Here is a 16,301-nt window from a genome sequence, read left to right on the forward strand (position 1 = left end):
TTTTTTTATTTTAATTTTAATTTTTTATTTTTTGGTTTTTTGAGACAGGGTTTCTCTGTAGCTTTGGTGCCTGTCCCGGAACTAGCTCTTGTAGACCAGGCTGGCGCCGAACTCACAGAGATCCGCCTGTCTCTGCCTCCTGAGTGCTGGGATTAAAGGCGTGCGCCACCACCGCCCGGCTGGTTTTCTTTTTTTTTAATTAATTTCTTTATTATGTATACAATATTATGTCTGCATGTATGCCTGCAGGCCAGAAGAGGGCACCGGACCTCATTACAGATGGTTGTGAGCCACCATGTGATTGCTGGGAATTGAACTCAGGACCTTTAGAAGAGCAGGCAATGCTCTTAATCACTGAGCCATTTCTCCAGCCCCCTAGAATAGGGTTTTATATTCCTGGTGAGTGTGAGCCAATCCGGGGTCCTGAACCTCAGAAACTCCTCACCCCCACCTTTACTACTATAAAAACCCAATTCTAACTGAACTCGGGGCTCTTTGTTTATTCCAATATGTTGGCCATACAGAGAGACTGAGTTTGCAAACTTGCATAAAATAAAGGCTCTTTGCTTTTACATACAGGACTCGGTCTCCTTGTTGGCTTTTGAGGAACTTCGTGGATTCGGGCATATGCTAGACACTCAGCTACTGCGCTGTCTCTACTACTCTCCACCGCTGCCCAAGTCTTACCATTTGGTGAACTTTACTGTGAGACACTTTTTCTGAGGTCAGACAAATATTTTGTTACCCAGTACATGTTTTTCGATCACTTATAATGTGTCATACAGTATATTTTACTTTCTGTTTCTGTTTGAGGTAGGACCTCATTCTGTAGCTCAAGCTGGCTTCCAAGTCTCCTAAATTACTCTTGCTTGGCTACAAACCCAGTGAATAGTGTATATTTGACATCTGATGGCAGGTGGTGGTGTACACCCTTAATCTCAGCACTCGGGAGGCAGAGTCAGGCAGATCTCTGTGAGTTCGAGGCCAGCCTGGGCTATAGAGCGAGTTCCAGGACAGGCTTGAAAGCTAGAGAAACCCTATCTTGTAAAACAAATGAAACAAAACAAAACACAAACATAGCACACAAAATGCCTGGAGATGAGGAATTCGGGGTCATCCTCTGAAGCATAGTTCATATGCCTTGGCTGCATAACACCTTGTCAGGTGGTGGTGGCACATACGTTTAATCCAGCACTCGGGAGGCAACGGCAGACGGATCTCTGAGTTTGAGGCCAACTGTGTGTAGTTCCAGGACAGCAAGACTGTTTCACAGAGAAACCCTCTCTCAGAAACAAAAACAAAACAAAAACCCTTGTCTTAAAAAAATCCACAGGATGGAACTAAAGCTGGATTGTAAAGAAGAATGGGAGGGGAGCTGGAGAGATGGCTCAGCGGTTAAGAGCACTGACTGCTCTTCCAGAGGACCCGGGTTCGATTCCCAGCACCCACATGGCAGCTCACAACTGTCTGAAAATGCAGTTCCATGAGATCTGACACCTTCACACCAACGAACATAATAAAGTTAAATAAAAAAAGTTTAAAAAAAAAAGAAGAATGGGAGGGTTACAATTAAGGACTTGATTAGTTTTGTTTTTTCGAAACAGGCTGAGGCTGACTTGTAATTTGCTGGGCTCTTCCTGCCTCAGCCTCCTCAGTGTTGAGAATTAACAATGGTGATTAATTAGCCTTGATCGTCAAGCTGGTACACATAACACCCCATCTCAAAATAAACAAATAATCCAAGGCTCAGGTCCCATGTGTCAGAGCTTCCAGTCTCACTGAGGACAGAGGAGTAAGAATGGGATTGTATTTCTTGTGTCGTCTGTGTCTGCCTCTCCTATCGAAAACGTGCTTCCAGGAGAGGTTCCTAGGTCAGAAGACTAAGATGACCACAAACATAAAAACAAAAAAAAACTTGACCTGAGACTAGGCAGTCGGTCTGCCTCTATTTTACTTTATTTCAGCTCTCACTCTGCACTTGGCTGACCTGGAGCTCTGGGGCTGTCTTCAACTCACAGAGATCGGTCCTCTGTGTCCGGAGTCCTGCACCACCAAACTTAAGGGATATGGGAGTCACCCGAGATTTTCTTTTCTTTATTTTGATTTTTCTACATGTATCTTTTTTTTAAAGATTTATTTATTTATTATGTATATTGTGTTCTGACTGTGTGCATCCACAAGAGGGCACCAGATCTCATTACAGATGGTTGTGAGCCACCATGTGGTTGCTGAGAATTGAACCCAGCACCTCTAGAAGAGCAATCAGTGCTCTTAACCTTTGAGCCATCTCTCTAGCCCTTAAATTTATCTTTTTTAATAGTTTACTTTTATTTCATTTGCATTAGTATTTTTGCCTCCATGCATGTCTGTGTGAGGGTGTCAGATCTTGGTGTTAGAGACAGTTGTTAGCTGCCATGTGGATGTTGAGAATTGAACCCAAGTTCTCTGGAAGAGTAGTCAGTGTTCTTAACTGCTTGCTGAGCCATCTCTCCAGCCCCCCTTTATTTTGTTTTTTAATAAATTTGTGAGTGGAGCAGAAGAGCAGTTCAGAGCAGTTGGTGCTCTTCCAGAGGCCCATAGTTCTGTTCCCCAGACTCACATCAGGCAGATTACAACCACCTGTAATTCCAGCTCCAACTCATAAAACAAAAATAAATCCTTAAAAACTTTACTGGAAGCACTCAGGAGGCAGAGGCAGGCGGATCTCTGTGAGTTCGAGGCCAGCCTGGTCTACAAGAGCTAGTTCCAGGACAGGAACCAAAAGCTATGGAGAAACCCTGTCTCGAAAATCCAAAAAAAAAAAAAGAAAGAAAAAGAAAAACTTTACTGGATGCGGTAACAGGCATCCTTAGTCCCAGCACTGCGGAGGCTGAAGCAGGCAGAGGTCTGTGACCTTGAGGTCAGCTCCTGTACATATTCATTTCCAGGCTACGTGGAGAGAGCATGTTTCAAAAAGGAAAAGAAACATTTATATTTACTTTTGGTTTTTGGGTTTGGGGTTTGTTTCAAGACAGGGTTTCTCTATGTAACAGCCCTAGCTGTCCTGGAACTCACTCTTGTAGACCAGGCTGGTCTCTAACTTCCAGAAATCCGCCTGCCTCTGCCTCCGAGTGCTGGGATTAAAGGTGCGCACCACCACACCTGGTTTATCTTATTATTTTTTTATGTGTGTGGATATTTTGCTTGATGCAGAAGAGGGGACAGGATCCCCTGGATCTGGAGTTATAGTGAGCCTCCACATGTGCGCTGGTCCTGGGAATCAAACCTGAGTCCTCTGCGAGAGCAGTAAAAACTCTTAACCACTGCACTATCTCTCCAGCTCCTGAATTAAAAAAAAAATTGCAAATTCTAGGCTCTCAAAATTATAGTTCCAGGCCGGGCGATGGTGGCGCACGCCTTTAATCCCAGCACTCGGGAGGCAGAGGCAGGCGGATCTCTGTGAGTTAGAGACCAGCCTGGTCTACAGAGCTAGTTCCAGGACAGGCTCCAAAACCACAGAGAAACCCTGTCTCGAAAAACAAAAAAAAAAAATTATAGTTCCAGAGAATAAATCTTCAGAGCTTTATTTTTTTTTTAATATGTAGCCCAAGGTGACTTCACACCGAGTAGCTCAGGCTAACCTTAAACTCCGAAGTGCTAGAGTTACATGGATGCGTCTTGTTTTAAGTGACCAAAATCTAACCTTTTCCTATTAGCCAGGCTAATCCTTGACAAATCAATTTGTCATCTGAGAAGTCACTTAACGGGCACCTGGCTGCCTGAGAGAAGGGGAATCAGGCAGGCTTAAAAAAAAAACAGACTTGACATTGCTGAGACAAACCACGGGCAGTTTTTGTTTGAACTTCCATCACCATCCAACACCCTAAAGCTCCCCCAAAACCCCAAACATCATTCCTGCCTATAACTTCCAGCACCTTTGGGTGAAGGCGTGTCGCCCCCACCTTCCTCCTCTGAATGTCTGAATCAACTTTTTTTAAGATTTATTTATTTATTATATACATAGCATTCCTTCCATGTATCCCTGCACGCCAGAAGGGGGCACCAGATCTCATTACAGATGGGTGTGAGGCATGTGGTTGCTGGGAATTGAACTCAGGACCTCTGGAAGAGCACTCAGTGCTCTTAACCGCTGAGAATCAACTTTTCATGTTGCCCCGGGACAAAGCTACAGTGCCATTCTGCCACTCCGCCCCGGATCAGCCTCGTTCAAGTACAGCTCTCCTCTTCCACACTGCTAACTTAACATTTTAAAAAATGATTTTTACAATTTGTGGGTTCAGAGGAAGCCAAAGTGCAGGCCTAGCACGCTCCCCCACTAACTTAGCTAGGGGGCGCGACGGCCCGGGCGACGCAGCGACTGAGGCCCAGCGGCACCCACCCCCTTAGGGCTCCCGGCGTTTGGCTGTAGGTTACCACCGCTCCTCCTACGACCTGAGCGAGAAAACCCGGGCAGCGCTGAAGCTGCGGCCAGAGACTTCTAAGGGCCCCACACAGTCTGGGAGGCATCGCCGGGGCCGGAGCTCGCCCTCCTGAGCTGGGCGCCGCGAGCCGGTAACCAAGCGCACATGGCCCGCCCGGCCCTGTTTGTCCTGGCAGCACGCCGCCGCTATTTGAGGCGGTTTTTATCTCCCAGAAACCAGCAAAACCCCAAGCCGAGTCTAGGAAGATGAAAGGGGCCGAGGGGCCTGGGATGGGAGGACTGTAAGGCTGCGGCGAGCGGGAGCTGGCACCGGACAGGCGGAGCCCGGGAGGCGACATGGCCAGCCACTGCGGTGGGGGTTGGGGGGACCCTGTGCGCCACGGAGCCAGGGTCCGCTGTCTCCCTCCGCCTTGGGTGTGCTCCCCGGCGCCCCCCACGTCCTGCCCACTCTCCCGGGTCTCCTTCGACACAGCCCCCAGCCCACGCGACAAATCCTCGGAACTCGGATTTCTTCAAAGCGCCTTTGAAGCCACGTGCCCGGCCAGAAGGCTGGGGATCTTGCACCTGGGCAAAGGCACGGGTGGAGCGGGGTGGGGTCGCCTTCAGGTCCCGCTCCTCCACTCTGGCGGCGGGGTGGACCGCGGCCCGGGCGCCGCTGCCCGGGAAAGCACCCTATGCAACCCCTCAGCCCAGCGGGGGAGCCCTGGGGGCAGGGGCTGCACAAAGCCCTATTGTGGCTTGGGGACGGCCGCCACAGAGTGGCTTTTGTTCCTCCACTAACTTCGAGGCAGGCACGACTGATTGCAGGCCCCGGGCAGGGGGCGGGTTACGTGCCAGGCGGGTCAGCCGGCCGGGAGTCTCACCACCGACGCGCGGAGGCTGCGCTGCGAGATATCCCTGCGGTGGTCACAGTTGATACTCCGGTGGGGTCACTGCTCAGAACAAGGCCAATGGTACCCACTGAAAAAGCCGTGGATGATAAGCACTCGACCTTCCCAACTCTTCAAATAGCAATAGGGAACTAAAAACTCAACTCCTACCGGCCTTTAATCCCAGTATTTGGGAGGCAGAGGCAATAGGCGAATCTTTTTGAGTTCGAGGCCAACCTGGTCTACAGAGCGAGTTCCAGGACAGTCGGGACTACACAGAAAAACCCTGTCTCGAGAAAGCCAAAAAGAAAAGGAAAGAAAGAAAGATAGATAGGTTCAACTTTATTAGAGACCATGACCAACGAAGTTGCTTTTTTTTTTTAAGTTTCAGCGTGAAACGCAATCGCGCCGGATTAAATATCCCCACCTTGCTAAAGAAATGTCCCATGGGGCTGGAGATATGACTCAGTGGTTAAGAGCATTGCCTGCTCTTCCAAAGGTCCTGAGTTCAATTCCCAGCAACCACATGGTGGCTCACAACCATCTGTAATGAGATCTGGCGCTCTCTTCTGGCCTGCAGGCATACATGTAGGCAGAATGTCATGTATACATAGCAAATAAATAAACTTATTTATTTATTTATTATGTATACAATATTCTGTCTGAGTGTATGTCTGCAGGCCAGAAGAGGGCGCCAGACCTCATTACAGATGGTTGTGAGCCACCATGTGGTTGCTGGGAATTGAACTCAGGACCTTTGGAAGAGCAGGCAATGCTCTTAACCACTGAGCCATCTCTCCAGCCTCCCCATAATATTTTTTTTTAAAAAAGAAATGTCCCATGGCCCATCCATCCCCCACCTCTTCCCCTTTTCTCACCAGACACAATTTCAAATCGAACTTTTATTTATTAAATTAAAAAAAAAAAAGACTCCACAAGGGGATGATCCTTTCAATGATGTATGTTCTTCCCAGACTCCACGGGCTTTACCCTTTATTTTGGTAGAAGGAGCAGGGGACAGAACCGGAAGACCCAATAGTTTCAGGAAAGGCGTCCAAAGGCACAAAGCGGCTTTTAAAAGTCACTGGAATGGAGTGGAAACTCAGATTGGGGGCCTGTGGCTGTAACCCCAAATCCGTTTAGGGACCTCTGTCCTGCAATAAACTCTTCTCATGGCTTCTAGGCCTTGCACATTGTAGGCATTCAATAAATACTTGATTCACTTGAACTTATTCCCAGAGAAAGCCTTCCCCCCATTTCAGAAGGGGCACCTCCAAACCAAAGTCCTGTTAGGTGGACTTTCCCCAAAGGACAAGCTTCAGATGGCAGCTGCAAGTTCTCGGTAACCATGACAACGGGGGTTATTAGCCTGAAGCGGTCACAGGGTTTGAGAGGGTAGTGGAAGAACCCGCGCTGAGGTCCAGAGAGCTGGGGTCCAGGCAGTCCAGTCCTCCCCTCCGCAGGACTTGAAGTTTCACAGCTTCTGGCTGGGGCTGGGGATCTTAGTGACCTTACTGAGAGACACCCACATAAACTCTAACTAACAACCCAATTTTAAAAACCCCACTGAGACCTTGGTGATAGAGATCTATGAACAAGATCTCCACTACCGTTTTTGTCTATACAGAAATGCATTTGACTAGAATTTCCTTAGCAAAAAAGAAAAAAGAAAATCCCCTTCCCTCTCCAGCTCACTCTACCTGACCTGTCATAACTTAGATAAATAGAATTATTATTATTACTATTGTTTACTCCTGGTGCGTAGGGGCTAAGTACTCAAGGCTGGGGGCAGCCTCCCTGACCCTGGGGTCACCCCATCTTGGGGATCAGATCCCCGTTGGTCTGCCCCCTTCTTGGCACTATGCTCCCAGCCGGGTAACTAACACCAATTTCCCTAACTCTGCTTCCTAATGAAGAACCACCAGGGGGCAATAAATTATCATCATCATTGTGTTTGCTTTTTTTTTTAAAAGGCTCAAGGGAATGAAGCACAGCAGAAGCCTGAACTCAGCTGGAAGCTGCTGGGGAAGTCGCGAACAGGGTTGGGAAGCAAGAAGATTCGACGGCAAAGAGTTAATGAGGGCGATGGGAGTCCAAATGGAAGAAAAAAGTAAGAGGCTGTGAACACGGAAGGGACGAGAAAGTTTAGGAAGCCAGAGCACAGGCACAGGCAAGGGCTTGAGAGGAATTTGACTAAGTGGGTAAAGGGAGAAGAGCTAAGGAGATAGCCAGGTTAATGTCTAGGGGTCAGGAGAAGAAAGCCCCCAAGTATAGCATGCATAGGAAAGAGTGAGGGGCAAGCAGTGGCCCACCACACCAAGAGAGCCTGGCAAGAGGACCCTGAAACTGGAGACCTTCCTCTACCCAGCTCAGATCTCTAGCAGGTTGCTCTGCTCCGGACTGCCTCCAGGGGCTTTTTCTGGGGGTGCAGGCGAGGTGGAAGATCGGGGAGGCTGACTGGCTTCTTCTTCCCCGACGCTGCGGCCCTCCCCCAGCTCCTTAGGGCCACTTGGGGGCGGCCCCGGGCCTGGTTCCCCGTGGGTGCGCTGGTGTTTGCTCAAATGGTCGCTTCTGGTGAAGCGCTTGGAGCAGAGCAGGCAGGTGAACTTCTTCTCCCGGGTGTGAGTGCGCACGTGGCGCTCCAGCTCGTCGGAGCGGGTGAACCTCTTGCCGCAGAAAAGCCAGTTGCAGACGAAAGGCCTCTCGCCAGTGTGCCAGCGCAAGTGGGCTTTCAGATGGGAAGCCTTGCCGTACACTTTGCCGCAACCAGGGATGTGGCAGCTATGAATGGGTTTCTTCCGCAGCCCAGCAGCTGCTGCCCCCAGCCGCTCGAGCTCCTGACAATTGGGGCAGTCGCAAGTAGAACGGCCTGCCCCACTACCGGCATATCCACCACTACCCCCAGTGCCTGCACCCCGCGGGGGTTTGCCTGCACCACTCCCCTCCAGTTGCCCACTATTGCCAACTGCCTTGGGCTTATAGACATCTTGGGGTAGAACATGCTGGGGCCCTGATTGCAGGAGGTGGGGCGCTGGGTAGGGAGCTGGATTGAGGGGGGCAAAGTCAGATGGGTAAGTAGGCAGCTGGGGGTTCAGTGGAGGCTGGGTAGGGCCTGTGGACAGTGTCCCTTGTAGCCCATCACCCTGGCCCTGGCCACCACCTAGCCAGTTGCCCCCAGGGTGCATGTCCCACCAAGGAGTAGGTGTGTTGCCTGGACCTGGTGAGATGCCTGCATGAATACCTGCCTTGTACCAGGAACCATAAGGATGGGCCATGTCCAGAGAGGTGTAGACACTAGGCAGGCAGTCAGAAGAGCTGTGCCCCTTGGGCACCAGTAGCCCAGGGTCTTGGGCACCAGTGGGCCCAGGAAATGAATGGGGAAAGGGTGGATAGTCATTGGCATAGCCAGAGGCTGGGGCAGGAGGACTGCCTGCAGGGGAGAGGAGCCCATTGGTGCTTGAAAAGGGAGCTGGGTAGGCGTCCCCCATGGTTTTGGGGGATGAAAGGTCGGAGTATGGCTTCTTTGTGCCTCCTTTCCCCACTGTTGTTCCACAGTCCCGCAGAGGGCTGGAGCCACCAAATTTACTGCACGCTGCTGTCAGCATGGCCAGGGGACTGGAGCCATAGTGAGCTTCTTCCTGTAGAGAGAGCCAGAGGAACCACTTAGGAGGAAAGACGAGAGTGGGAAGAGTGTAGCTACCTGACTGAGACCTACAGACACGGAGGACAAAGCACAGAGGTTAGGGAAAGCTAAAGAGATGGGGAACTAGAGGGAAGAGTGGCGTGCCAGCGAGGCCCTGGACCCCTGGACCCCTGGAGCCAGAACAGGAGAGGCCCAGACCTGATACTCTAGTCCAGCAGACAGGAAGTGCCCACTGTGGAGTCTGAGGAAGAGCTGGCTGAGGTGAGAATTGGGGCCCTGACCTAGGAAAGTGGACTTGAAGCAGACAAAAGCCAAGCCATGGCCAGGGACTCAAAAAGGATGCCCCTCAAAGAAGAGCATGACCTGAATGTGGTAGCTCACACCATAATTTAGGAGGTGGAAGTAAGAAAAACCAGAGGCTCAGGTCACCCTCAGCTACACAGCAGTTCCAGGCCAGAACAGGCGGCATAGACCCTGTCTCAAAAGCAAACAGGCCGTGAATAGTGGCGCATAACTTCATGCCTGAACTCTAAATAGAGGCAGGAGGATCTCTGTGAGTTCAAGGCTACCCTGGTCTACACATAGTAAGTTCCAGGACAGCCAGGGCTGTGTAGAGAGACCCTGTCTTGGAAAACTGAAACTAAAAACCCAAAATAAAAAGCCTAGCTCCTTAGGACACCAAGGCAGGAGGGTCACTTGAGCCCAGGAGTCTCTGAGATGAGATTGGTCAGCACAGCAAGGCCACTGTCTTCCATATCCTCTCCACAGAAAGCAGTATGGGGGCACAGAGAGAAGCAAAAGCACTGGGGAACCATGTTGGACCCCAGTCCAGATTTCCCTGGCTTCACCTCACTTCCATTTCCTATTTCTGCTTCAGTCCGTGACTGAAGAGTCACCGCCTCATCTCCCTGAAGTCAAGTCCACAAGGCCCTGGGAAGGAATCTCTTGGCATGGACTTTGGAGCTGGGAAGCTAGAGGAGAGGACAGCAGAGACACTGCTGGGATGCCCAGAGGGAATAGGGCTGCCGCCAGGCCTACACTGATGAAGCAAGAATGGTTTTCAAACAGGCATTGGGCGCCTCCTGCTTCTTGGTACTAGCTAGTGTTCCTCTGAGCAATGGAAGAGTTCAATGTCATCAAGACTCTCTAAGACAGGGAGCTGGTTAAGACACTGAATTACAGCCTTTCTTTCATTTCTCAGTTTCCCCTAACATGTGGTCCATGGATGGGCTGGTCCACACCAAACCGTTCAAGCGAGTGAATGGAAGACATAAAAGTGGACTGAGGAGGCCTTTTAGAAACACGGAAGTGGCAGGGTGGTGCTGGCACACGCCTTTAATCCCAACACTTGGGAAACAGAGACAGGCTGATCTCTGTGAGTTTGAGGCCAACCTGGTCTAGAGTGAGTTCTGTGACAGGCTCCAAAGCTACCGAGAAACCCTGTCTCGAAAAAACAAACAAACAAACAAACAAAAAATTCACAGAGGTATCCAGGTGGTGGTGGCGCACACCTTTAATCCCAGCACTTGGAGGCAGAGGCAGGCATACTTCTGTGAGTTTGAAGCCAGCCTGGTCTACAGAACGAGTTCCAGAACACCCAAGGCTACACAGAGAAACCCTTTCTTGAATGACCAATCTGAGCACCCTCGTGACTGTCCTGCCTCAGGAGCTCCTGGTACCCCTCCTTAGGTCACATTCAGAATCTCATGGGAAGAGATGCAATCTAGCATCCTTGACTAGTATGTACAAAATACTGGGTTCTACCCAATTACCTTACAAACAAAGAGAGAAAATGAGAGATCCTACAAAAGCTTGGCCATATGGGGCCAGTGAGATGGTCCAGTGGGTAAAAGCATTTGTTACAAAGCCAGATGACCTAAGTTCACGCCCCCACCCCGTACCAGAACCCAAAATGACAGGAGAGACCTCCCACAGCTGTCCTCTGTCCTCTGGCTTCCACACATCCCATGGCATTCACATAGATACACCCCTCCCCTCGTGTGTCCGTGTATCACACACTTTTCTAAAACCTGGTTATTGGGGCTGGAGGGATGGTTTGGCAGTGAAAAGCCCTTACTGCTCCCCCAGAGAGCTGGGGTTAGGTTCCCAGCACCCACATGGCAGTTCCAACACCCTCTTCTGGCTCCGCAGGCACCAGGAACACACATGGTGCACATACATCCATGTAGCAAAACACCTATACAAGTAAAGTTAAAATAAAAAAGTGCTAGTTGTGGTACATGCCTTTAAATACAGCACTCAGGAGGCAGAGGCAGGCAGATCTCTGCATTCAAGCCCAGCCTGGTCTACAAAGTGAGTTCCAGGACAGGCTAGCAAGAGTTACAAAGAAACCCTTTGGGGGGGGGGGATAGGAAAGAAAAAAGAAAGGGATAAAAAAAGAAGGAAAAGTAAAGAAAGGAAGAAATAAATAAAAATCAATGTCTAATGTCTTCTTAATAAGCCTTACAAAGGAAGGCAAGAATCCAGGGTTCTCAGAGCTGCCTGGTGGCCCCTAGTTCAGTGTGCAGGTGTGAGATGAGATGCCAAGTCCTAGAGGTGAGGCTAGTGTCTCCACATCTCAGTGAAGGGCTTTGCGATCACGATTTTGCTATACTGCACCCCTGCCCAACTCTCTATCTTTGTGTGAGGTCTTGTTAATTCTACAGCCTCCTGCCCAGAGGTGGTGGTGCACACCTTTAATCCCAGCACTCAGGAGGCAGAAGCAGGCAGGTCTCAGAATTCCAGACTGACTCCATAGCTACTGAGAAACCCTGTCTCAAAAAACCAAAAAACAAACAAACAAAATCCTACAGACAGCCGGGCGATGGTGGCGCACGCCTTTAATCCCAGCACTCGGGAGGCAGAGGCAGGCAGATCTCTGTGAGTTCGAGACCAGCTCTGGTCTACAGAGCTAGTTCCAGGACAGTCTTCAAAGCCACAGAGAAACCCTGTCTCGAAAAACAAAAACAAACAAACAAACAAACAAAAAAATCCTACGGACTCCCAAATATGAGCCATCAAATCCCACCCAAATAAACTGTTGTTTATTGTCCATCAGTAAACCTCTGGACTTTCCCAGGAAGGGTTTTCCTGAAGTTTCCCCACCCACCCCCACCCCCAGACGGTTGGTTTCTCTATGTAGCCCTGGCTGTCCTGGAACTTGCTCTGTAGACCAGGCTGGCCTCGAACTCACAGATATCCTCCTGCCTCTGCTTCCTGAGTGCTGCTGGGACTAAAGGTGTGCACAGCCACTACCACCAGGCTCCCTGAAGCTTCTAAGGGCCCAAGCAGAGGGGTTAGGGCAGGAAAGCTGGTGGGACAGGAGTAAAATTTAGCATGAAGGGGAGGTGGCAACATAGGAACTCAAAGACTTGTGGAGATACAGAAACCTAGGACACAGAGAACACTGTGCCATGCAAAGCTGTGGTATGCCACTATGATAGTGACAGAGAACCAGGGAACCATAAAGGGAGATGTTTGCTTTAAGAGACAGAAATGGACAGGAAAGTAGAAAAACAACAGCAAGGAAGGCAGAATAAGCAAAGAAAGGTGGTCAGGGATCCCGGGCCAGGAAAACACAGGAAAAGACAGGAGAAGGAAGCCGGAGGAGGAGAAAGGCATACACTTCCCACCTAAGAAAACCTACCATGGCGATGGGCCCCAGACAACCCCAGAGCAGGTCATTCCTCCCTCCTTCTCCCCCTTAGCTGCTGCCCCTCCCCCTCTGCCCAGCATGGCCCTGCTCGGCTCGGGCTCCGGTGGCTTCCCTGCGGTCGGTTTATTTTTAAAAACGCCGATGCGGTCCCCCGCCTGCCCGGCCCTCACACTGTGGCCACAAGGGCCTCAGCCAAGCCCAGGGACCCCACCCAGCTGTGGGGAGGTAGGGAGGGGTAAAAAAGACAGCCAACCCTAGGCTGACATGAGACCCCGACTTTGGGAGCAAGGGCCAATGGGGGCCGTGGAGGTCAGAAAGAAAAAGCAAAGTACCGGCCTGCTCTGGGGGCCAAGCGCTGGAGGAGAAGTTCCACCCCAGCGCTGCTCGCTCTGTAAGAGCTGAGGGAAAGGGTTCAGGATTCCGGGCATACGCTCCTATGTATGATCATATGCATTACCTTGTAGAAACCAAGATACCCATTTTCCAGTTTCCCTGTTCTTAATCCCTGTCCCACCACCCTTTAAAATAAAAAGCTTAGCCAGGTGTGGTGGTTCATGCCCTTAGTCCCAGCACTGGGAAGCAGGCAGGGCTCTATGAGTTTAAGGCCAGTCTGTACTACGTAGTGAGTTCCAGGACAGTCTACATAGCGAGATCCTGTCTCAAAAAAGGAAAAAAAACAAGCAAAATAAAAGACTTAAAGTACTGAATGAGGAGCTTCTAAAGAAAGATAAGCTTTCTCTCTGATGTCAAGTGAAGTGAAGGACTGCCTGATTCCAAGTAACTCACAGTGGAAATGCTTACTACACTTCTGACAGCTGGGACTAGCTGGAGGCTGAGCACCCTGGCTTCCTGGTCCTACTTCTAGCTTTCTCCCGAGTTTTCTTAATTCACCCAGCTTTATAATTTTTAAAAATGTTCTTGTAGGCAGTGGTAGAGCATGTCTTTAATCCCAGCACTTGGGAGGCAGAAGCAAGCGGATCTCTGTGAGTTCGAGGCCAGCTTGTTCTACAGAGAGAATACACAGAGAAGTCTTTTCTTGAAAAACAAACCAAATTTTTTTATTATGGATATTTTATTTTTATCTTTTGGCTTCCTAGGGATTTGGACCCAAGGTCTCATCCCTGCTAAGCAACCCAACTCCATGCCTAGTGTTCTCCCCTCCCCAGCTCCCCTCAGCTCAGCTAAGTGTCCTTACCACAGCAGTCGCTTCCCTCTCTGAATCCCAACTTCCTTCCACTGCTGGAGAAGCTACTCATCTCAGAGGGATTCCCAGGGCATTGCAGAAGAACCTAGGACCCTAAAAACTAGGTATAGAAATGAAGAGACTGCCTTAGGTGGTGGCACACACCTTTAATCCCAGCACCTGGGAGGCAAAGGCAGGCGGATTCTGAGTTTGAGGGCAGCCTGGTGTATAGAGTGAGTTCTAGGACAGCCAGAGCTATGTAGAGAGACCATGTCTCAAAGAGAGAGAGAGAGAGAGAGAGAGAGAGAGAGAGAGAGAGAGAGAGAGAGAGAGAGATTGGTCCATGGTTGGGGTTAGGTGTGTCCTGATCACAGGGAGCTGGAGACCGGCAAGCCTAGCACCCAGAAGCACGCATTCTTATTCCCAAATGCTTCTGTCTTTCCAGAAATTCTCCCAGCTGCCCCTCCCCCAGTCACGCGTGCCACGCTGGCAAGGCTGGGAAGCTATGCATGCCCACAACACTGTCCTTGCCCTGGCAGACCCAGGACTCAAATGCACCTTTTTTTTCTGCTCCCTCAAAACCATTGTTTCAATATAGTCTGTTGAGTAGGAGTATGTGCCCATAGTCATACATATACATAATGATAAATAAAGAAATTTAGACTCTATTGGGGAAGGGGCCATGAGAACAATCGGTACACAGTGCTGTTCAGAATAGGTCTCTGTATCGGGATTCCTATCTGCTTATAGAGTGTGTCCCGCCCTACTGGCTTGTAGGCCATTACCTCAAACTCAGTCACAAAGTCATTATCTCATAACCTTATGGACACCACTCCTCATGTGGACTGAGTACTTACTAAACTAATCCAGCTTCTAGTACACACGCACTCTTGTGTACACACACACACACACACACACACCTGTGCCCACAAAGGCAGCAATGTAGGCAACTCTAACACTTACACACAGGCAAGTGGACACACACTCACATCTCCCACAGGTTTAGCCAGGTGACTTTCTGATGAATCAATCACCTGAGTTAGCGCATCCAGAACAGAGGTTTTGTTTGTTTTGTTTTTGAGACATGGTCTTTCTATGTAGCTCTGGCTGTCCTGGAACTCTCTATGTGAATTGCGCTGGCCTCACCTGCTTCTGCCTCCCAAGTGTTGGGATCGAAGGTGTGTGCCACTACTTCCGGGCTGAGATGTAGCTTCTGAAGGCCCCCAAAATAGGAACAAGTCGATGCTGCTGGAGGGCACTGACATCCAAGGAGGATTATCTCACCCCAGATTCCTCCAGAAGGACCCTGAAACAGCATCAAGTGGCTGGAGGACCGTAAGTCCTCCCTGTCCGACTCTGTGCTTTGGGTCCCCCAGAAGCCATGGCAAAGTTAGTGATTTCTCAAGATGCCAAATTCATATGGTACCCTAATTCTCTCTGTCGTCAGAACCAGAGGCAAGGGATACTGGGGTCCCAGCCTGAGGGGAGTGGCCCAGTCCTCCCTGGCGCCTCCCACTCCCAAAATAGAGCTCAGTTTGTCTTTGGCCGAAAGCTAAATATTTGTGAGCCGGGCAAGCCGCCTCAGACCCTGTCCCTCCTCCTTGGTTCCCTCTCAGGTCAGCCCCCCACATGCAGGGCTGTTCTCCTCTTCTCTCCCACAGCCTCCCTCCTCTCCCACACACCAGCTCCCAGTCCAGGCTCTCTCCTCAACACAGACCTGACCAAATCTTGCTTAGTGTAGGAGCCTAGACATGGGACTCCCTCCCAAGCCAAAGAACTAGCTGAAGGCTCCTCCATGCCGGCTCAGACACTATCCGCTGTCAGCCTACCTGTTCCCTGCTGTCATTTCCTCCCCACCCCCAGTGTTCTTGCACTCCTCACAGTTAGTGCCTAGGTGACCTTAGGGGTCCTCACTTTCTTTTTACCTAACTCTCTCTCCCCCTTCTTTAACTGCCCTCCGACCCCTGGCCCTGTTTTCCCCTCCCTTTGCTTCTACCCCCTATTCGCCCCTCCTAGGACACTACTCATCACCAGAAGGATCCTGGAAGTGACTGGCTTTGCAGCTACCGCCTCTGTGAGCTGAGGGGGTGGGGTAGGCATGGGTTAGGACCAGGAAGATTGTAGCTGGTTTCCTAGGAAGAGGAGGAAACAGTTACCTCAAGCAGAGAGGACGCCATCCTCAGGCTGGGGATCAGGTCCCAAGGAGCCAGGCAGATGGAGAGAATCGAGGAGCCAGAGGGAAAGGGGAGAGGGAGGGAGAATGGGAGAGAAGAGATCTAAAGTTAGAAGGGACTGGGGGGTGGGGGTGGGGGGGCTGCTCTCTGTCTGTAGGGATCCACCCTCCTAATTACAGCTTTCCCAGCGGAGAAGACTCCGGATCCAATGAGGAGGGCGAGAGAGGGAGGCAGAGGGTCCAAATTTCCTGTTTCATTTGCTGAGCTCCCCAAAAAAGGGATCTGGGAGGGAGAGGAAAAAAGGGGGCACCCAGGGAGCGGGTGGGAAGCAGGAATATGGGCAAGTTGTCAGAGCTT

General features: G+C 50.5%; 1 protein-coding gene across 1 annotated transcript; it reads right to left on the reverse strand.

The window, feature by feature from the left end:
- Positions 1-6,263: 6,263 nt before the first annotated feature.
- Positions 6,264-15,947, reverse strand: Sp7 (Sp7 transcription factor). Its single transcript, XM_075963592.1, has 2 exons — positions 15,927-15,947; positions 6,264-8,927 (listed from the first exon to the last, which is right to left on the reverse strand). Exons 1-2 carry the CDS (start codon positions 15,945-15,947, stop codon positions 7,659-7,661), a joined length of 1,290 nt encoding a protein of 429 aa, XP_075819707.1. The 3' UTR covers positions 6,264-7,658.
- Between the last annotated feature and the right edge of the window lie 354 nt (positions 15,948-16,301).

The sequence above is a fragment of the Microtus pennsylvanicus genome, chromosome 2 (assembly GCF_037038515.1).
Source record: "Microtus pennsylvanicus isolate mMicPen1 chromosome 2, mMicPen1.hap1, whole genome shotgun sequence".
Taxonomy (NCBI): domain Eukaryota; kingdom Metazoa; phylum Chordata; class Mammalia; order Rodentia; family Cricetidae; genus Microtus; species Microtus pennsylvanicus.

Bases quoted from the DNA above. Each gene is read 5' to 3' on its own strand.
- Sp7 (XM_075963592.1), bottom strand. From the start codon at position 15,947: ATGGCGTCCTCTCTGCTTGAG. The intron at 8,928-15,926 runs GTAACTGTTTCC...CTCTCTCTACAG, and splicing joins TGGCGTCCTCTCTGCTTGAG to GAAGAAGCTCACTATGGCTC.